The 22853-nt window shown below is 41.6% G+C and overlaps 1 protein-coding gene across 11 annotated transcripts in view; it reads right to left on the bottom strand.

Annotated features, from left to right (window-relative positions):
• Nucleotides 1-22853, bottom strand: part of RYR3 (ryanodine receptor 3) — a 1083635-nt gene that overhangs the window by 563211 nt on the left and 497571 nt on the right. For all 11 annotated transcript variants that reach the window (XM_053697970.1, XM_053697969.1, XM_053697973.1 and 8 more), the window contains 2 exons: nt 1782-1885; nt 1447-1582 (listed from right to left, as the gene is read on the bottom strand). In XM_053697970.1, the coding sequence (XP_053553945.1) occupies nt 1447-1582; nt 1782-1885 (240 nt within the window). The remainder of the gene's footprint in view (nt 1-1446; nt 1583-1781; nt 1886-22853) is intronic.

Raw genomic sequence — 22853 nt, 5'->3', positions numbered from 1 at the left:
AATATGTATACCCCATTTCAAATTCTCGTTCTCTGTTGTCTGTTTATAAGTAGAACATGTATCGTAATTGGTGGATATGTATATATCTTGTATGCTTCTTCCTATTGGTCATGCCCATATCTGTAGTTTTATGTGTTTAGTTCCTTTGCAGGGGTAAAAGGACCAATAAATGAAGTAGAAATGCACTATCACCAAATGTACAATAAAAAGTCAATTAACGCCACTAACTCCTACTTTTAAATGAGCAGTAGATTTTTTTTTTCAAAAGATTTCTTCAATTTCCCATTCTGTTTTTCATGTGACTTCTATCAAACAATCACAAACTCATATATGTATCTACCAGTGAGGCTCCTACAAAGGGGCAGTAGGGGCAGTGCTCTATTCATTTTTTGGGGGCAAAAATAAAATAAAAATAATAATAAATAAAAGGCCAAAGTGAGATGGGACTGTAAGATTACTAGAAGTTTTTAGATATTTTTTTCTTTACTTTTTTTCAGGAGGGGTTGGGGGCAGGGGAGTAGTTTCAAATAATAATAAAAAAGCTTATAGTAAAAAAAAAAAAAACTGTCAAGATTGTTTTTGGAAATCTGCTCTGCCTTAGAGCACTTTACACATGCTCAGTCTGCTCCTGTAAGGTATTTCAAACTTCTTGCATTCAGTCTCCATTAAGAATCCTAAGCAAAAACGTCTTTAAAAAAAAAAAAAAAAAAGGTTCCTAGCCTTCCAATGGCTGACAGCATGGGAGGGCAGAGCTATACATTCAGCATGGATGTCATGTGAAAACCCACATGTTCTGCCCTGCACACAACACTTCCCTTCTTCCTATGCTTTTACTATGCCCTTTTCCCCTCATGGTTAGTTTGTCAGCTCACTTGCTTTACATTGCATAACTCAGCCCTTTTCCTGGTGGAAGTTATCAGAAAGAAATCTGGAGCAGTGTCACAGAAGAACAAGGAGACAGTTGTACAGAACAAATAAGCTCTGGCATACAGGCAAATACAGGAGGCAAACTTCTCCTCATGAGGTAAAGAAAGAAAGAAATGGTCAGCTTTTTTTTTTTTTTAAAGACATCTGATTTCAGAAATATATATGCAACAAAATAAGCATTTAAGCAGTTTGTATGATTTATGAGGTATATAGTGATGAGCAAATCACAGTCTGTGAAACCAGAAATAAACCTCTGCTTCTATATAAAGTCACATAAGCACTTACAACTGCATAAGCGCCAGGCATCAATTCCCTTATACCTATTTACAATGGTACAGTCAATCTAAATATGTGTATATACATATAAATATATATATATAAAATGTATATAAATATATAAAATGTATTATTGTTTGTTTTTTTTCTTAATGAAAGTCCACCAGTACGAAAATGCTGCTGTTTGCCTGCACATCCCTGGCCAATAACCACCAAAGACCCCAGATGTTATTATAGACTTACAGTTGACGAAGACAGCAAAGCGTAGAAATGACAAATAACGTTCTCCCTCAATAGGATTCCACCCAAGGTCTGGGTATCCTTTGGCTATAAGCATTAGACAGCTCTGTAGTCCACAACCTGCCAGGTAAGTGACAACCTGTGGAATAAAGATACGTGTGGTATATTTTACAGTAATAAGAAAGAACACATGGTTTGATTCTTGTTTTATATTTCAATTTCTCTCAACTGAAACTTTTAGAGCTGGAAAATTTAAATAAGCAAAAGAATAAATAATATATATATATATATATATATATATGCAACCAAACAATACCATTTGTTCTGAGAACTGTTACCTTCTCAAGGTCTGGTTCTTGTAAAGCCAAAGCAAGCTCATTGTTGTCCATTACAGATGCTGCAGCAACATCCAAAGGTGTTGAGCCCCTCATTGATGGAGATGCTGAAAAAAAAGGAAGAGTCTAACAACATATATACACACACATATATATATATATATATATATATATATATATATATATATAACATATCTACAGCAACTTTATAGTATTAATGGAATGACCCATTACGTCTTACAGATAAACCAACAGGCAAGGTACCTACCAGCTACCAACAAAGGGATTGCACTATACAGACACGATCCAAAAGATAATGGACTGCATAATCACAAGTATATAAACATTGACACACTGGATTAACAAATATCTTGCAGGACAAAAATGTTGCAACATTGCAGCTCAAAAACTGCCGAATTAAAATGACACTGGCAGAAACATCTTACTAAAATATTCAGTGTAGATGGGCATACAACAGTATAAAGCAGCTATTTCAAATGCGAAATTTAGGTAAAGGAACTATCTGTAAACAAAGTATCATTGAGAACACATTAAAGGAGAAAAATAAATCAGAAAAATAAAAGCAGAAAAAATAAGCTTGTAAACAGTTAAATAGAAATAAAAAAAGAAAAGAAGTACGAGCTTTGAAATAGCTAGACATGACCGTCAGATGAGATGCTTCACATGGGCAATAGAGTATTTATGAATTTCTCATGCTGTTCTTAATTGTTGTTGGTATAAATCCAGACTACGCCTCTAGATTGCCACATAACGCCCATGACCAGCGCTTATTCAAGTCTGAGAAGTCACCAAGACACCTTTTGTATTACCCAGCAAGACAACTTTAAAACAACAATGAAGACATGAGAATATTTTACAATTACAAACCTTTATATTAAAGGGACATAATACTCATATGCTAAAATGAAACTGATGCAGTATAACTGTGAAAATATCACCTGAGCATCTCTATGTAAAAAAGGAAGATATTTTACCTCACAATCTCCTCAGCTCAGCAGAGTAAGTTCTGTGTAAAAAGTTATACTTCACCTGCTCCCAGCTGCAGGTAAAAAAAAAAAAAATGAAGAAATGAACTGCAGCCAATCAGCATCAGCAGTGCTGAGGTCATGAACTCTTACTGTGATCTCATGAGATTTGACTTAACTCTCATGAGATTTCATAGTAAGCTTCCTTTACCTGATTGGTGAAATAATATGAGAGTTCACAAGGCTCATCCCCTAAGCTGTCCCAGGACAGACACACTAAAATGCTGCTAAGACATCCTCTACAATGGGAGGTGGCTACTGAGGAACTCTTGAGGTAAAATATCTTTCTTTTCTACATAGAGATGTTCAGGAGATATTGTCTAGTGAGCTTTTTACAGCTATGCTGCATCACTTTCAAGTGTTTAAACATTTGGGTATTATGGCCCTTTAACAGGTGAGTGTATTTGCTAAGTGTTGCTGTAGTTATTATAGTATTTTCTGTTTTGCTAGCAGTTCACATTTCATGTGTGATATATCATGTACTGTAGATCTCATTCTACTATAGATGTTAATGTCAGGAACACCCAATAGCAAAACTCTGGAAAATGAACTCATCTTCATAATGAAGACCCCATTATCAACCTCAAGAACATCTATGAATCTAGCAAATTGTCTGCTTTGTATATGAATACATGTTCACAGTGACAATGGGCAGAATGCATTAACAGTTCTCTCCAGCCTTTGCAAATTCTTTAACCCCTTAGCAACTGGGAATTTCATAGAAAATACTGGAGAATTTTTAGCAATTTTTGTGGTCACCCCATTTAAGCATAGGGCCTTATTTTTATTTTTTTATATATCAAAACTATATTTTTTTTAGCAGAAACACCAACGTATTAATCTAGGCCCATTTTGGTATATCTCATGCAACCATTTTGCTGCTAAATGCGGTCATAGAAAAAAAAATGTTAACTTTATCACAAACTTTAGGTTTCTCACTGAAATAACTTACATACCGCTTGTGCAGTCATAACACAAACTGTTGTAAAAGCTTCTCTGGGATCCTCTTTGTTCCGAAATAACAGACATGCATGGCTTTGCCATTGTTTTTTGGTAATTAGAAGGACGCTAATTGCAGCTGCACACCACATTTTTTAAATTCCTGACAGTGAAGGGGTTGATTAGCTGACAAGGGTCATATCATTATATTGTAGGTATTATCCTCCCACCTGACACCTCACATCCCTTGATCCCTTTCCAAACAACTTTCTTCCCTCTTCCCCTTCCCACTGGTCACCACTATCTTAGGTACTGTGAGACTGTCTGACAGTATGAGGTTTTAGGGCTTTTTTTAAAATTAATTAATATTGTTTTATTTTTTTAATTTTCTGTAGTGTAGGCATCCCCCTCTTACCGTCCCATCACAATGATTCCTCCCAAACAGCTTGCTAACCCTCCCCCTCCCATTGGTCACCACCATCTTAGGTACTGGCAGCTGTCTGCCAGTACCCAATTTACATTAATGCGTTTTAATTATTTTATTTATTAATAAAAACAAAATGTATGCTTACCTGATAAATTTATTTATTTCCGGATATGGTGAGTCCACGACTTCCTCAATAACTAGTGGGAATATCACTCCTGGCCAGCAGGAGGAGGCAAAGAGCACTACAGCAAAGCTGTTAAGTGTCACTTAACTTACCCATAACCCCCAGTCATTCAGCCGAAGGGAAATAGAAAAAGAAGATAACACAAAGGTGTAGAGGTGCCTGAGGTTTAGACAAAAATAACTGTCCTGATAAAAGAGTGCGGTCGTGGACTCACCATGTCCGGAAATAAGTACATTTAACAGGTAAGCATAAATTTTGTTTTCCACAACGTCCTCAATTACTAGTGGGAACCAATACCCAAATTAGAGGACACAGAATCAAAAGGGAGGGAGAACAAGACAGACAGACCTAAACAGAAGGCACCACCGCTTGAAGAACTTTTCTCCCAAAAGAAGCCTCGGCCGAGGCAAAACTATCAAATTTGGAAAATTTTGAAAAAGTATGCAAAGAAGACCAAGTTGCAGCCTTGCAAATCTGTTCCACAGAAGGTTCATTTTTGAAAGCCCAAGAAGAGGAGACAGCCCTCGTGGAATGAGCCTTAATTCTCTCAGGAAGCTGCTGTCCAGCAGTCTCATAAGCAAAATGAATTATACTTCTCAACCAGAGAGAAAGAGAAGTAGCAGTTGCCTTCTGACCTTTACACTTTCCAGAGAAGCAAACAAACAGGACAGAGGATTGGCTAAAATCCTTAGTGGCCTGTAGGTAGAATTTTTAGAGCACGCACAACATCCAGGTTGTGCAACAAATGTTCCTTATGAGAAGAAGAATTTGGACACAGAGAAGGAAAAACTATTTCCTGATTAACATTCCTATCTTAAACCACTTTAGGTTTAAAGTGCTTTAAAGGCAAGGCAAATCACACTGCAAGGCCGAGAGTTCCGAAACTCTCAGAGCTGAAGAAAAAGCAAAAAGAAACAAAACTTTCCAAGATAATAACTTAATATCTATAGAATGTAAAGGCTCAAACGGAGCCTGCTGCAAAACATTAAGACCAAGGTTAAGGCTCCAAGGAGGAGCAACAGAATTAAACACAGGCCTGATTCTGACCAGGGCCTGACAAAAACATAAATTATGCTTACCTGGTAATTTTATTTCCATCTGTACGAGGAGAGTCCACAGTTTCATTCATTACTTGTGGGAAATACAGAACCTGGCCACCAGGAGGAGACAAAGACACCCCAGCCAAAGGCTTAAATACCTCCCTCACTCCACTCATCCCCCATTATGCCGAGGGAACAAGGAAAGGTAGGAGAAATATCAGGGTATAAATGGTGCCAGAAGAAAAACAAAAGAAATTTAGGTCCATCCAACGGAGAACTGGGCGGGAGCTGTGGACTCTCCTCGTACAGATGGAAATGATTCAGGTAAGCATAATTTATGTTTTCCATCTAAATACAATGAGAGTCCACGGCTTTATTCATTACTTGTGGGAAACAAATACCCAAGCTCTAGAAGACACTGAATGAAAACGGGAGGGTAAAAGAGAGGCGGACCCTAGTCTGAGGGCAGCACAGCCTGCAAAACCTTTCTCCTAAAAGCTGCTTAAGTCAAAGCAAAAACGTCAAATTTGTAAAACTTTGGAAAAGTATGTAAGAAAGACCAAGTAGCAGCCTTACAAATCTGCTCCATAGAGGCCTCATTCTTGAAGGCCCAAGAAGAAGCCACAGCTCTAGTTGAGTGAGCCTAATCCTCTGAGGAGGCATATGTCCCGCTGTCTCATAAGCCAAGTGAATCATGCTCCACAACCAAAAAGACAGGGAAGTGGAAGAAGTCTGCTGTCCTCTGCGCTTCCCCGAATAGACAACAAACAAAGCTGAAGTCAGTCTGAAATCCTTCGCAGCTTGAAGATAAAATTTTAAAGCTCGAACCACATACAAGTTAGGAAGAAACTGTTCCTTTGAAGAAGAAGAAGAAGAAGAAGAAGGGTTAGGACACAAGGAAGGAACTACAATCTCCTGATTAATGTTGCGATCAGACACAACCTTAGGGAGAAATCCCAACCTAGTGTGAAGGACAGCCTTATCGGCATGAAAAAACAGTTAAGGAGGCTCACATTGCAAGGCCGCCAACTCAGAGACTCTGCGTGCCGAAGCAATAGCCAGTAGAAAAAGAACCTTCCAAGACAGCATCCTAATATCAAGAGAATGCATAGGCTCAAACGGAGCCCTCTGCAAAACCCTAAGAACCAGATTCAAACTCCAAGGAGTAGCAGAATGTCTAAATACAGGCCTGATCCTGGATAGAGCCTGAACAAAAGACTGTATATCAGGAAGCTCAGCAAGCTTCTTGTGTAACAACACAGATAGAGCCGAAATCTGTCCCTTTAAGGAACTGGCGGCAAGTCCCTTCTCCAAGCCGTCCAGGAGGAAGGAGAGTATCCTGGATACCCTGACTTTATGCCAGGAATATCCACAAGACTCACACCAGAGTAAGTAGGTCCTCCACACCTTATGATATATACGTGGGGTGACCAGCTTCCCGGCTTGAATGAGATTATCAATCACACTCTCAGAAAACCCTCTCCTGGCTAAGACTAAGCATTCAATCTCCACGCAGTCAGCCTCAGAGAACCTAGATTTTGCACAAAGGGGCCCTGTACCAGCAGATCCCTGCGACAGGGCAACCTCCATGGAGGAGATGTTAACATCCTCACCAGACCCGCAAACCACATCATTCACGGCCATGATGGAGCAATCTGAATAGTTGATGCTTGCTCCTGCTTGATGCGGGCCACTACTCGAGGTAGAAGAGGTAACAGTGGAAATATGTAGACTAGGTTGAATCCCCAGGGATCAGTTCTGCTTGGGGATCTCTGGACCGCGACCCGTATCTGGGTAGCTTGAAGTTGAGTCTGGACACCATGAGATCTATCTACGGAGTCCTCCATCTGTTGCAAATCTCCACAAACACTTCGGGGTAAAGAGAACATTCCTCGGATGAAACAATTGTCTGCTGAGAAAATCCGCTTCACAGTTGTCCACACCAGGGATGTGGATCGCTGACAGCAAGCAGTTGTGGGTCTCCGCACACTCCAGAATACAATACACTTCCCTCATGGCTAGGGAGCTTCTTGTCCCCCCCCCCTGATGGCTGATGTAAGCCACCGAGGTAATGTTGTTCGACTGTAATCTGATGAACTGGGATGAACCCAGGAGGGACCAAGCCCTCAGAGCATTGGAGATTGCTCAAAGTTCCAGGATGTTGATTGGGAGAAGAGACTCCTACCGATTCCATCTGCCCTGTGCCTTCCTGGCATCCGAAACAGCTCCCCATCTTGAGAGGCTCACGTCCATAGTCACAATCTCCCAGGATGGTCTCAGGAAGGATGTCCCCTGGGACAACTGATATGGACAGAGACACCAAGAGAGGGATTCCCTCGACCAGATGTCCAGAGAGATCTGTTGGGATAGATGCGAGTGCTCGCCGTTCCATTGCCTCAGCATGCACAACTGAAGAGGTCGCAGATGGAACCTAACAAATGGAATGACATCTATACTGGATACCATGAGCCCAATCACCTCCATACACCGGGCCATAGAGGGCCTTGAGGAGGTCTGAGGGGCAAGACAGCTGGAGGTAATTTTGCAACGTCTCTGGTCTGTCAGGAATATCTTTATGCATATGGAGTCTATTATCATGCCCAGGAACTCCACTCTGGTACTGGGAAGAGCTTTTGAATGGTCCTCTGCCAGCCAGCAGGACGGATTCTGGACCAGGATGTCGTCCAGATAAGGTGCTACTGCAATACCTCTGCATCTCGCCACCACGAGCGAAGCTCCCAGAACCTTCGTAAAGATTCTTGGAGCAGTAGCCAGACCGAAGGGGAGAGCTACAAACTGGAAGTGCTGGTCCAGAAAATTGAATCTTAGGAACTCAAAGTGATCCTTGTGTATTGGCACATGAAGGTAAGCGTCCTTCAAGTCTATCGTAGTCATGAACTGACCCTCTTGAACTAAGGGCAGAATAGACCTTATCATCTCCATCTTTGACAATGGGACCCACAGAAACTTGTTTAAGCACTTTAGGTGCAAAACATGCCCTCCTTCTTTGGGACCACAAAAAGGTTTGAATAGTACCCTAGACCTCTGTATGCTAGAGGTACCGGTACAATTATTCCTAGAGAGGAGAGATCTCTCAAGCACTCTAGGAATGCATCTCGTTTCTCTGGTCTTGATGATAGATTTGACAAGAGGAATCTGTCCCTGGGAGGGTGAGTTTTGAAACTTATCCTGTAACCCTGGGCAATAACCTCCAGAACCCAAGGATCCTGCACGTCTCTCAACCAAGCCTCCGCAAAAAGAGATAGTATGCCCCCTACGAGATCCAGAGACTGATCGGGAGCCGCCAGTCATGCCGATTTTGTCTTGGCGGGTTTCTTGCTCTGCTTGGCTTTATTCCAAGACTGAGATGCTTTCGAAGATTCCTTGGAATACTCGGGCTTCGCGGTAGGCTGCTGTCGTTGGTACGAACGAAAGGGAAGAAAATTAGGACCCTTAGGTTTATTCTTCTTATCCTGCGTTAGAAAGGCACCCTTGCCCCCCGTGACCGTGGATATGATAGAGTCCAGGCCTGGACCGAAAAGAATCTTTCCCTTAAATAAAAGGGAAAGTAATCTAGATTTGGATGTCATGTCAGCAGACCACAACTTCAACCACAGGGCCCTCCGGACCAGAACATAAAAGCCTGATGTCATGGCATTCAAGCGAATAATCTGCATATTTGCATCACAGATAAACAAATTTGCTACCCTCAGGGCCTTAATTCTTTCCTGTATCTCATCGAGGGGAGTCTCCACCACGATCATCTCTGAGAGAGAGTCACATCAATAGGTAGCGGCTCCTGCAACCGCAGCGACCGCCGCTGCAGGCTGAAATACGAACCCCATGTGCTGAAACATCTTTCTTAACAGAGTCTCTAATTTCTTATCCATAGGTTCCTTAAACGACGAACTATACTCAAAAGGGATAGTGGTGCGCTTAGCGAGCGTGGAGATAGCTCCATCCACCTTAGGGACAGATCCCCACAATTCTAGCTGAGAATCAGGAACCGGAAACAATTTCTTAAACAAAGAAGAAGGGGAGAAAGATGAACCAAGTCTCTCCCATTCATTCTTTATAATATTCGCTATCTTTACAGGTACTCGGAAAGTCTGGGGCACCACCCTGTCCTCATAGACTTTATCAAGCTTAGGAATAGAAGGTTCCTCCGGTAACTTTGGTTCCAGAACCTCTAGAGTAGCTAACACCTCCTTTAATAAAAAGCGTAAGTGCTCCATCCTAAACCTAAAGTCTGGTTCCTCCGCAGCCAGAGGTTTAGAGGCCGCAGATTCCGACCCAGAGAAAGAGTCCTCCGAAGTATCGGAGTCCTCTGCATCAGCAGATAATCTAGTCTCAGATACATACAATGGAGTAGATGACTCCTGGGAAGGATAGCAATGTTTAACCTTTCGCTTGCACTTAGCAGTGCGAGTTAAGCACTGAAAGCCGCAGACACCGCCGTTTGCAACTGATCAGCAAAATCTGGCGGCCATAGGGCCCCTCCCGCAGGAGGATTAGTAGTGCACTGGGGAGCTGCATGTGTAAACGGAGATGATTGTAGGGAACGCACCTCGTGGGACGGAGACCCCTCAGAGGTGGACGGCACAGTGGTACTAAACATCTTGTTCTTTGTAGATATCACTATTTTATCAAGGCATGTGGAACATAGTTGAGCAGGCGGATATACCGTAACCTCCTCACAATAAACACAGGCATTAGATTTTAGCAAAGAGGGAGTACCCTCTAACGCATCAGAGTCCTCCATAGCTTGCGCCTTTAATATGGACTATAGAAAAAATAAATGGCACCTTTATACCCCAATGGCCAGGGCACTCAACACCTCCTATGACACAGGCCCACAGAGAAACCGCTATCGTCTCCTGCAACCCACGGTCAGGAAAAGGCAGAGAATGAGGCCACACCCGGTCACATGGAGTGCCATGCAGGACCGCCCCTGCAGCCGAGAAAAAGCGTGCCAAACTAAACAGGCTGCGCAGTAATCAAATGAAGTTAGAACCTGACTGTTCACACATTGCCAGAGCCACATCTCACACATGTCGCAGCAAAAAAACACAATAAAGTAATCATGTATAAATCCCCCCCTGTTCAATAATCACCTTCCGGAGATATTAACCCTTGATTCTATACAGATAAAAGGAGTCACACTGTGACCGTGTCTTCTTGCGTTATCATTACAGGTATAAAAAATGAAACAATCTTACCAGAATCTACGCCATGGAATAGGAACACGGCCTCTTAAGTTTGACAGTGTTGTAGCATCGCTCCTGACATGGACTTGAGTGGTAGAAAGCAGGCAGTTAAACTCGTCAACGCTGATTGCTTAAGGAGCTGTTAATACGAGTCTGGATGGTTTCGCAGAAAGACTCTCCCTGCATCTCCAGACCCTAACATTCGTCAATGCTCTCACTAAGAGTCTGACATGACTACTTAAAACTCCAGTCCCATTCCGAAGAGTACTATCCTCCATAAGAGACTACTCCAAATCTTCCGACACTTCTCTGCCATCCTCCTGTGACGAAAGGCAAAGAATGACTGGGGGATGAGGGGAGTGGGGGAGGTATTTAAGCCTTTGGCTGTGGTGTCTTTGCCTCCTCCTGGTGGCCAGGTTCTGTATTTCCCACAAGTAATGAATGAAGCCGTGGACCTTTCAGAGTACAGACTGACAATCCCTTCTCCAGACCTCCTTGGAGCAAAGACAAAATCCTAGCAATCCTGACCCTACTCCAAGAGTAGCCCTTGGATTCACACCAATAAAGGTATTTACGCCATACCCTATGTTAAATCTTTCTAGTAACATGTTTACGAGCCTGAATCAAGGTCTCAATGACCAACTCAGAAAAAAACACGCTTAGACAGAACTAAGCGTTCAATCTCCAAGCAGTCAGCTTCAGAGAAACGAGATTTGGATGAAGGATTGGACCCTGAGTTAGAAGGTCCTTCCTCAGCGGCAACCTCCAACGAGGAAGAGATGACATCTTCATTATGTCTGCATACCAGATCCTGCGAGGCCACGCAGGAGCTAAAATAATTACCGATGCTCTCTCCTGTTTGATACGAGCAATGACTTGTGGAAGGAGAGCAAACGGAGGAAACAGGTATGTTAAACCAAAATCCCAAGGAACTGTCAGAGCATCTATCAGGGCAGCCTGTGGATCTCTTGACCTTGTGGATAGACAGCAACTTTGAGCTTCCATCCACAGAACAATCCGAGCCACCTCCTTCATGGCTAAGGAACTCCAAGTTCCTCCTTGGTGGTTGATGTAAGCCACTGAGGTGATATAGTCCAACTGGAACCTGATAAACGGGCTAAGGACAACTGAAGGCCAAGCCATCAGAGTATTGTAAATCGCTCTCAACTCCAAGATGTTTATGGGGAGAGCAGACTCCTTCCGAGTCCATAGTCCTTGCGCCTTTACAGAGTCCCAGACAGCTCCCCAGCCCAGCAGGCTGACGTTCGTGGTCACCATCACCCAGGAAGGTCTTTGAAAGCCTGTGCCCTGAGACAGATGCTCCTGAGAAAACCACCACGGGAGAGAGTCTCTTGTCAACTGGTCTAGATCTATCCTCTGAGATAAATCCGAATGGTCTCCGTTCCATTGTCTGAGCATGCATAACTGCAGAGCTCTCAAATGGGATCAAGCAAAGGGATGATGTCCATGGAAGTGACCATCAGACCAATTGCTTCCATACATTGAGCCACTGATGGCCAAATAGTAGACTGCAGAGAGAGGCAAGAGGAAAGAAACTTTGATTTTCTGACCTCTGTCAGAAATATTCTCATAGATAGAGAATCTATTATGGTCCCTAAGAAAACTACCTTTGTAACTGGAACAAGGGAACTCTTTCCAGGCTCAGTTTCCATCTGTGGAAACGAAGAAAAGACAACAAGATCTCTGAATGAGAGTTTGCTTGTTGAACAGATGACGCCTGGACCAACATAACATCTAGGTAGTGAGCCACTACAATTAAAATTCTGGGAGCTGTGGCAAGCCACCAACTTAAAATGTTAGCCTAGAAAGGCAATCTCAGGAACATGAAATGATCCCTATGGATGGGAACATGAATATACGCATCCTTAAGGCCTATTGTCGTCAGGAACTGAGAAGAATGGAACGATAGTATCCATTTTGAAGGATGGAATTCTAAAAAACTTGTTTAGACACCTCAGGTCTAGGATAGGTCAGAAAGTTCCCTCCTTTTGGGAACCACAAACAGAGTTGAATAGAATCCTAGACCCTGTTCCCTTACAGGAAGGAACTATAATTCCCATTTCAAGAACGCCTCTCTTAATCTGGACTGCAGATAATATTGAGAGGTCCTGGTATAGGTCTTGAATACAAGACTGAACACTGAGATACAATGACCACAGCCCAAGGATCTGAAACATTTTGTGTCCATGCTTGATAAAATGAGAAAGTCTGCCCCCCACATGATCCAATCCCGGATTAGGGGTAAGCCCTTCATGCTGATGTAGACTCAGCTTGTTTTCCCTTGATCCAAGACTGATTGGGTTTCCAAGAAGACTTGGACTGTTCCTTCTTGGAAGAGGAAGACTTCCCTGTGAAGTTACAAAAGGAAGTAAAATTACACTGACGTCCTTTTAGGTCTATACTTCTTTACTTGTGGTAGAAAAGACCCTTTTCCACCCGTAAAATCAGAAATTATTTCTGCCAGACAAGGTCCAAACAAGGACCTACCCTGTAAGGAAACACCAGAAGCTTGGACTTGGAGGAAACATCAGCTGACCAATATTTCAGCCACAACACCCAATGGGTTAGCACAGTATATTTAGACAAGGCGTCGCACCAAAAGGAAGCCAAACTTGAAAATAGTGGCAATACAAACTGCAGGTTTCCATTGAAAACCAAGATGATCAAATAATCCTCCAGCTTCGTGTCCATGGGATCCGTAAAGGAGCAGCTCTCCTCTATAGGGATTGTAGTTCTCTTAGCCAAAGTAGAAACCTCCCCTTGCAGCATGATCTTTAATGGAGTCAGCGACAGGAAAAAATCCTTTAAAAGACCGGAGACAGGAATAAGGTATCTCTGGCTTCCCCTATTCCTGTGAAAAATCTCCATAGCACAGTCTCGAATCACTTCAACGGAGTAAGGAACATCGGAGTAAGTAAAAAATGTAATAAACTTATTCGGTTGACAACGACAGGAATATCGGTGTCGTCCAAAGTAGCCAAAACCTCCTTTAACAATAACCGAGGTGTTCAAGCATATATCTGAAGGATACCACTTCAGCATCAGATGAAGGAATTATACTGTCCGAATCTAAGATTTCACCCTCAGTGGCTACCAACGTATTCTACTCATCAGACTTATGAGAAAAAACAACCTGAGTAGCAGCAAATGGGACAGAAACCTTACTATCTTACTTATGTTCCTTAAGCGTCTTCCCTTATAGGAAGTATAGGAAAAGCAGATAATGCCGCAGATATCTCTGAAGATACCTGGGCAACAAGTTCTGCCAGCAAATAAACTCCTCCAGGAGATTAAGAGGACCCGCATGGCACTGCATGTGACGCCATAAAGGCTTGGGACTTTTAAAGGCGAAAGCTGTGGCATGGCCTAAACAGCATCATCCTGAGAGACATGAGGTTAGCAAAATATATTTTCCATAATTTTTTGAAAAATTTAAATACTTAAAAATGAACACTGTCACTTTAAGAGTATAAAGACTAGCCTTAGAACAGGATAGACATAAATGTAAATAAGAACAGATTTCTGTTCCAGAAATTATAATCCTAAATATATTTCCGTTTCAGTATAGGGAATTGAACTGGGGACTCTGAGGAATAAAAAATAAAATACAAAAAATAATAAAACTGACAAGCTATAGTTCAGTTTTAGTATAGCATAAACATAAAATAACCCCAATTCTCTAATTATAGAAATTTCTAATGGAACATTTATGAATAAAATAATTCTGTAAGTGAATGCAGGATACGCGAGCTCAATTTTGTCACTTATCAGAATTCAGTACTAAAGCTGCTTAGATACTGTTCATATGCTGACGACATGTAACTAATACTTGTAATACCTGGGCAACATTGTGAGTACCCATAAAAATACAGTCGCTAAATACACTGACTGTATACAAGCCCCTCCATTCTCATGTCGGAGGAGTCGGGGTCACGTGAGCGCTACAGCCACAAAAATGGCAGCGCTCCGTTCTTCACTAACAGAAGGCGGAGCCAGAAGGACTGTGAAGAAAAAAAATTGCGCAGCCTGAATAAATGGCGTGCTGCTCACTACCAGGTTATTAAGTTGGAAGTGCTAAAACATGAACACGCCACAACAAACCAGTACTGCAATATTCAAGGCTCTCATGAACTCCTTGATAAAATGCCCTGACACACCAGATCGCATATTACAGAAAGTGAAGACTCTAGTCAATTCACACATTGCACACATAACATTTTACCTCATGTAACCGATTGACCCCTTCATTACGATAAAGGGGAGTCAGTCTCTCTCTTACATGACACTTACCTGCATCTAGCCGTCCGACAGGAGGACAGCTTACACGGTATGAGAGGACACATACTCCTCACAGAGACCTGTGGAAAAAGAAAGAACAGAGTAAACCCACTCTTGCTTTCTATACCATGGGCAGCAAATATGTTAGGAAAACGCAGCAAGGCCCACCATACAAGTTCCTAACTGCTTTAAAGCCACCACTGCCCTACTGAAGAGACTAACGTGGAGTACGGCTAGACCCCAAAAACGTGCTTGTAGCAAAAGAAATCCAATTTTCTTCAGACACCAGAACTTCACCTCCTCCATTAACAGAGGCAAAGAGAATGACTGGGGGTTATGCGTAAGGGAAGTGACACTTAACAACTTTGCTGTGGTGCTCTTTACCTCCTCCTGCTGGCCAGGAGTGATATATAGTAATTGGGGACGTCGTGGACTCACCATATCTTAGGAAAGAAACAACATTTTCTGTATTGTAAGGGTCCCCCTCACCTTCCTAACTCCATAACTCCTCTAATTAGCCCCATTTTATGCAGTTTTAGACCCATCCCTCCCTCTCTCTCCTATTAAGCTTTTTCTGTAGCATAGGGAACCCTCCCATTCCTCCCCCTTTCTTGCAATGGGCCGCACAATAGACTCCCTTCTTCCCTCCCACACCACCACCACAACAGATACAGACAGTGATAACGTCTGTGTCAATGTCTGCATCGGGGATCTGTCTTTATAAGATACAGAGAGAACGCTCAGTGCTTCCTTACCATATGAAGGCAGATAACTTCTGGTACTGTCTGCAACCTCGGCTGTCTAAGCTGAAGGCGGGGTCACAGTATGAGCCACAGTGTTGTACGCAGATACTAAGTCAACAGAGTACACAAGTACTGTGTAATGTAGAACCTACTTCCATTAGGAGCAAGAGGTTAATGTCTCTAACATATGAAATTAACAAACTGGATAAGCTGCTAGTGAATAATGGCCAGTTGTCTGCTGCAATACTATTTGACAATGACAGTGTACACAAAACAACTTATATTTTCAATGCACATAAAAACATAAATTATGCTTAGCTGATAATTTTCTTTTCTTCTGACGGGAGAGTTCCCTATTGCATCATAGCCAAGTCAAAACCCGTCAAGTTAGACAAGCATAAACAAGCAGAGACAGGATAATTGTCCTAGCTCTCCAAGAGAACACAGAGCCATCTGCAAACAAGAACTCGTGATGACCAATCTCCAGGCAGCAAAGCTGACCCTAAGTCCTTGTCGGACTCGTCCCACCAAAAAGCGCCGAAAAATCTCGACAAAAGCTCCCGACCAGAAATTTCCGGGCTCCAAGGAGCTTCCGATCCCAGCGGCAGATGCCACCAGTAGAAAGATGGGAACCAAGAGTCTCCTCACTGAAAGGGAGGACAAACTCAATAATAGTAAACAGTCAACACAACACAGAGCAGACCAATCACCGACCTTCCCTCCAGTATAACGGCCCCAGCCCCAAGGCTAGTTAAAGACCTAAGACAAGAGTCCCAGACCGTCGGTAGAAAAAAAGGAAGAGTCTACAAGGAATCAAAACCCCAGAGTAGAACTCTGACCGTTACTAAAACTGGCATGCTCCATGAGTCATGACAGGTAACTTTGTGCTCGGGTCCGAAAAATCCCTACACTGTAACCTTCCAGAAGAAGGAACACTACCCCAGGGAAGAAAATACTCTGACTACCAACATCCTAATACCAGAATCCAGTTTTGTGATTCTAAAAAAGCCAGGAAGGGAAAAAACCTACGAGGTGAGAAAAACAAAGACCCACGGGCCTCCACAGATACTCAGGTACCTCCAATTCAAGAACCTATCCCCCACCCTAGGTGAGAAGAAAAGAAAGCAAAGCAACAGTAATCACCCTTCCAATATAGGCGAGACCCTTCGGCCAATATCGTCAGCCCAGTTGAACAACAACTGGAGTCTGCAAGGAAACACAGATGTCCCAGAAGACAAGTAGGAACCCGTCAGAGTGTAATGCATCAGTCAATCATGACTGTCTCTTTAAATAATGACCTCCTCTCAAACGTAGAGCCTATTTAAGGGATCCTCCCTTCTCCACAAATTGCTTCAGTTATTGTGCTGTTTGTATGGTGCACTACTATCCTCTGGGCCTGTTTTGCCTGCTGATTTATTCCTCTTTGTCAGCTTCCAGCTTGTTTCAGGATTCTCAAGTTTGCCTGTCTATTTCTCAACCACTGGATCGCCTTTTCTGCTTGCCAGCTGTATTCAGGATTGCTTCTCAATCATATTAGAGTTTCCCTGTCATTCTTCCAACTGACTGCCTTCATTTCCTGTTTGCCTGCTACAGTTGCAAAGTGGATCCTCGCAGTCTCTCTTGTGAACAGCTTACACTGGATTTTTCCTGTCTCTTCATAAAACCTGGCAGGTACTGATTCCTCGCAGTCTCTCTTGTGAACAGCTTACACTGGATTTTTCCTGTCTCTTCATAAAACCATACAGGTACTGATTTATTAATCTTCAGTTTGTGCACATCACCTTACCAACCTGTGTGTTCTTTGGGAAGTATTAAGTACGTGCTAGGAAGTTCATTATAAAATTATTTTGCACTCCATTTTAGCTAAGATAACTCCTCAGCTTTATCTGAGTAATGCTACATAGTATTTTCTATCAGAGCATAACTTCTCATTTTGCTTCTGATAATACTTTTAGCCACAAACTTATCATATATATATAAGCAACATTTATCTCAAAAAATGAGTATCATTGCAGTATAACTGAAGCCTACATTGATATATATATATATATATATATATATATATATATATATATATATATATATATATATATATATATATATATATATATACATACATACATATATGTATTTTTTTTAAAAAAAAACTTTTGTTTTTCCTTTTTGTTTATCCTATTGTACTTTTGAAAATGGATCCTAAGGAACTAGAATTACACTTCAGCACACTTAATCAAAAGGTGGATTACTTGGCCAGGGGTTTAACAGAAGTACAGGTAGAGGTCTTAACCCTAAAAGGACTTTTTAAAGATATAGTTACTACTAAAACATCTGAATCACCTGAACCCACTCAACCCTCCCACTCCATTCTCTGGGAATAGGTCTGATTTCAGGCACTTTAAAAACGCCTGTCTCCTTCATTAAAACCAAGAACATACAGCACAGATAAAGTCAAAGTCTGTACTGTGATTTCATACTTAAAAGGTGAACCAAGGGCCTGGGCAAACAGATTTTTTGAAAAGGATGACCCCATCCACAATTCCCTGGATGACTTTTTTGCCACCATGGGGACCCTGTATGAGGATGTAAACAAGCAATTAGCAGCCGAGACTAATCTGAGATCTCTTAAACAAGGGAAACCCCCTGTGGAGGAATATGTGGCAGATTTCCAGGTGTGGAGCACAGACTCAGAGTGGAACCAACTAAGTCTCAGAAACCAATTTAGATTGGGTCTAGCGGAACATCTTAAGGATGAGTTAGCCCGACTCGAACTCCCAGACACCCTTGATGCTCTCATTAAAATCTTAATTTCCTTGGAATGACGTTATAGAGAGAGGAAGTCAGAAAAAACTCATTCCCAAGTCTACCTAAAAAGAATTCCTACTTATATTCCAGAGAAACTTTCTCAAACTTCAGTCCCCATGGATATAGGTGCCGCAAAGAGACCCCTATCACAAGAAGAAAAGCTTAGGAGGAAGTTGGCCAATCTCTGCCTATATTGTGCTAGCAGTGAGCATACTGTTTCTTCTTGCCCTTGCCAAATTTGTCAGAAGAAGGGTAAGCTTTCTAATATACAATCCATACCTACTCCTAAGTTTGCTTCTCATTACTCACTTACCTTGTCTTTACAGTGGGATTGTCAAGTCATCCAAACCGAGGGAATGATTGTCTCTGGAGCCTATGGAACATTTATTGATTTATCATTGGCTAAAAAGAATAAAATACAGTGTGTGTTGAAGCAATCCCCTGTGCATATCAGAGTTATTGATGGGTCTACTTATTTAAAAGCACCTATTACACATCATACTACCACTCCTTGTGGTCACACAGAGTATATTACATTCAACATTATACACTCTTCCATACACCCTATAATTTTGGGACACCCTTGGTTGGTAAAACACAATCCTCTTATAAACTGGTCACAAAATAAGATATCTTTTCAGTCATCCTACTGTAAAGATACTTGTATTCCACATGTAGTTGTATGCAATACTTCCTCTTCCCTTCCGACAGAATATTTAGACTTCAAAGAAGTTTTGGATGTAAAGGAAGCCGAAACTCTTCTACCTCATCGTCCGTATGATTGTCCCATTGACATCCTACCAGGAGCGAAGATTACTTACGGCAGGATTTACCCACTCTCAGAACAAGAATTACAATTTCTCCATGAATATTTACAGGAGAATTTAAGAAAAGGATTCATATCCCCATCAACATCACCAGCTGCATCCGGAATCTTTTTTGTACGGAATAAGGACGCATCTCTTCGTCCAATCATTGACTACAGAGCTCTCAATAATATAACGATTAAAAATCGATATCCGTTACCGCTTATTCCGGAATTACTGGAACGTCTCACTCATACATCTCTATATACTAAACTCGACTTAAAGGGGCCTACAATCTCATTCGCATAAAAGAAGGGGACGAATGGAAGACAGCTTTTAGAACCCGTTATGATCTTTTCCAATATAATGTGATGTCCTTCAGGCTATGCAACGCCCCAGCCCCCTTCCAGTATTTCATCAATGAAATCTTCAAAGACCTGCTAGATATATGTGTCGTAGTATATCTCGACGATATTCTCATATATTCTAGATCTCTGCAAGAACATATTCTTCACGTACGCAAGGTCCTCTCTCGTCTTCAAGAACATCATTTATTTGCCAAGATGGAGAAATGTCTATTCAATCAAACCACTATTAAATTCCTTGGTTATGTCATTTCACCTGAAGGAATCCAAATGGACGCAAATAAAGTTTCCACTATCACTTACTGGCCTCAACCTGACAACAAAAGATCCCTACAGAAATTTCTTGGATTCGCAAATTTTTATAGGAAGTTCATTCCTAATTATTCCACTATAGTCAAACCTCTAACCCAACTTACTGGAAACTCCCAATACATTTGGTCAGATGGGGCTGATCATGCCTTCAAAATGCGGAAGAATAGTTTCACCTCTGCTCCCATACTACAATTACCTGATCCCCAGAAACAATATGTTCTCGAGGTTGAAGCCTCAAATGTTGGCATAGGAGCTATTCTTTCCCAGCGGAACACTATTTCATCTACTATCCAACCAATAGCTTATTTTTCAAGAGTGTTAACTCCAGCTGAATACAACTACTCCGTCAGAGATAAGGAACTGTTAGCCATCAAGTCTGCATTAGAAAACTGGCGCCATCTTTTGGAAGGAACTAAATTCCTTTTTGTAATATACACAGATCATAAGAATCTGGAGTACCTGAGAACTAATAAAACTCTATCCTCCCGCCAAGTTAGATGGTCCCTCTTCTTGGATAGGTTTGATTTTATAATTACCTATATCAAAGAACGCTAAAGCCGATATACTGTCACGTTTAACTGACAAGAACTACTATAAATCAAAAGTTTCCACTGTAATACCTTTTTACAAGATTGTTGAATTATCTACTACCCTAGAATAGGACATCCTAAAAGCTTTGGAATCAGATCCTGTAATACCTTCAGAATCCTTAACCAAGACTTCCTCTGGTTTATATCTCTATCAAGACCGCTTATATATTTCATTATCCTTAAGACAACGTCTTCTTCAGCATTTCCATGACAACCCCCTATCAGGGCACTCTGGTATGACTAGAACACTTTCTCTTCTCAAAAGATACTTTTGGTGGCCCAAGATTACTCAAACTGTTCATGACTATGTTAGCTCTTGTGTAAACTGTGCCCGGAACAAAATGGATCATAAAAAACCTGTTGGGCACTTGTTACCTCTAACTATTCCCAATAAACCCTGGGAATTTGTTTCTATGGATTTTATAGTTGATCTTCCATTATCTCAGTCACACTCTACCATCCTGGTGCTGTTTGACCACGTAACCAAATTGGCTCATTTCATTCCACTTAAGATCCTTACCCACAGCTCTTAAAATTGCAGAAGTTTTTGTTAATCATATTGTCAGATTACATGTGATACCTTCCACCATTCTCAGTGACAGGGGGACACAGTTCACGTCCAAATGTTGGAGACAATTGTGTCAACTTCTTAAGATTGAATCTAGGTTATCCTCAGCATATCATCCTCAGACTAATGGTCTCACTGAGAGAACAAATCAGATTCTAGAACAATACCTTTGCTTCTACACCTCACACCTTCAAGATGATTGGTTCAATCTACTTCCATTGGCCAAATTTGCTTACAATAATTCCCCCAGTTCCTCTACAAAAACCTCCTCATTTTTCGCTACATATGGTTATCATCCTAACTCCCTACCTACTTTGCCTAATTCCAATAATTCGCCTGTAGCCTATGATTTTGCTAAAAATATTAAAGAGACATTGGCACTCTTAAAAGAACATTTATCTGAAGCTAAAAATTCACTAAGAATTTACGGCTCAAAGTCTCTTCTAAAAAATTAGCTTCTCAATACATTGGACCTTTTCCTATTCAGCAGGTGTTGAATCAGAATGCAATGAGAGTTACCCTTCCTAGTTCCTACAAAATACACTCTACTTTGTATGTATCTCTATTGAAACCCTACACTGGAAAACATGATCAGGGTCTACCTCCAACACCTCCTTCTCCTATCCTGATCGATGACCACATTGAATATGAGGTACACTCAATACTTGACTCTAGACTGGTTCGTGGGAAGTTGGAATACCTTATTCACTGGAAAGGATATGACCAGAGGAGGATTCCTGGGTATCCTCTACGGACATTCATGCCCCTAGGCTCATCAGAACATTTCATACTAAACATCCTTCTAAGCCAGTTGCAAATCCTTCTCGGGTGGGCCCTTGAAAGGTGGATACTGTAATGTATCAGTCAATCATGACTGTCTCTTTAAATAATTTCCTCCTCTCAAACTTAGTGCCTATTAAAGGGATCCTCCCTCCTCCACAAATTGCTTCAGTTATTGTGCTGTTTGTATGGTGCACTACTATCCTCTGGGTCTTGCGGTTTTGCCTGGGTCTTGCGGTTTTGCCTGCTGATTTATTTCTCTATTTGTCAGCTTCCAGATTGTTTCAGGATTCTCAAGTTTGCCTGTCTATTTCTTAACCACCGGATCTCATTTTCTGCTTGCCAGCTGTATTCAGGATTGCTTCTCAATCATATTAGAGTTTCCCTGTTATTCTTCCACCTGACTGCCTCCATTTCCTGTTTGCCTGCTACAGCTGCAAAGTGGATCCTCGCCGTCTCTCTTGTGAACATTTTACACTGGATTTTTCCTGTCTCTTTATAAAACATGACAGGTACTAATTCCTCGCAGTCTCTCTTGTGAACAGCTTACACTGGATTTTTCCTGTCTCTTCATAAAACCTGACCGGTACAGATTTAATAATCTTCAGTTTGTGCACATCACCTTACCAACCTGTGTGTTCTTTGGGAAGTATTAAGTACGTGCTAGGAAGTTCATTATAACATTTTTTTAAACTCCATTTTAGCTAAGGTAACTCCTCAGCTTTATCTGTGAAATGCTACATATTATTTTCTATCAGAGCATAACTTCTCATTTTGTTTCTGATAATACTTTTAGCCACAAACTTATCATAAATATATATAAGCATAATTTATCTGAAAAAAGGAGTATCATTGCACGGAGAAACCTCAAACATCAGCCTCAGGCAGACAGTAATCTCCCATGAGAGTCAGAAACCCCGCCCTCAAAGGTACACACGGGGGATCCAAACCCGAAGGTTAAGCAGAA

The sequence above is a fragment of the Bombina bombina genome, chromosome 1 (assembly GCF_027579735.1).
Source record: "Bombina bombina isolate aBomBom1 chromosome 1, aBomBom1.pri, whole genome shotgun sequence".
Classification (NCBI taxonomy): Eukaryota; Metazoa; Chordata; class Amphibia; order Anura; family Bombinatoridae; genus Bombina; species Bombina bombina.
Note: the sequence above shows the minus strand (reverse complement) of the source record. Positions and strands in the feature narration are given on the sequence as shown.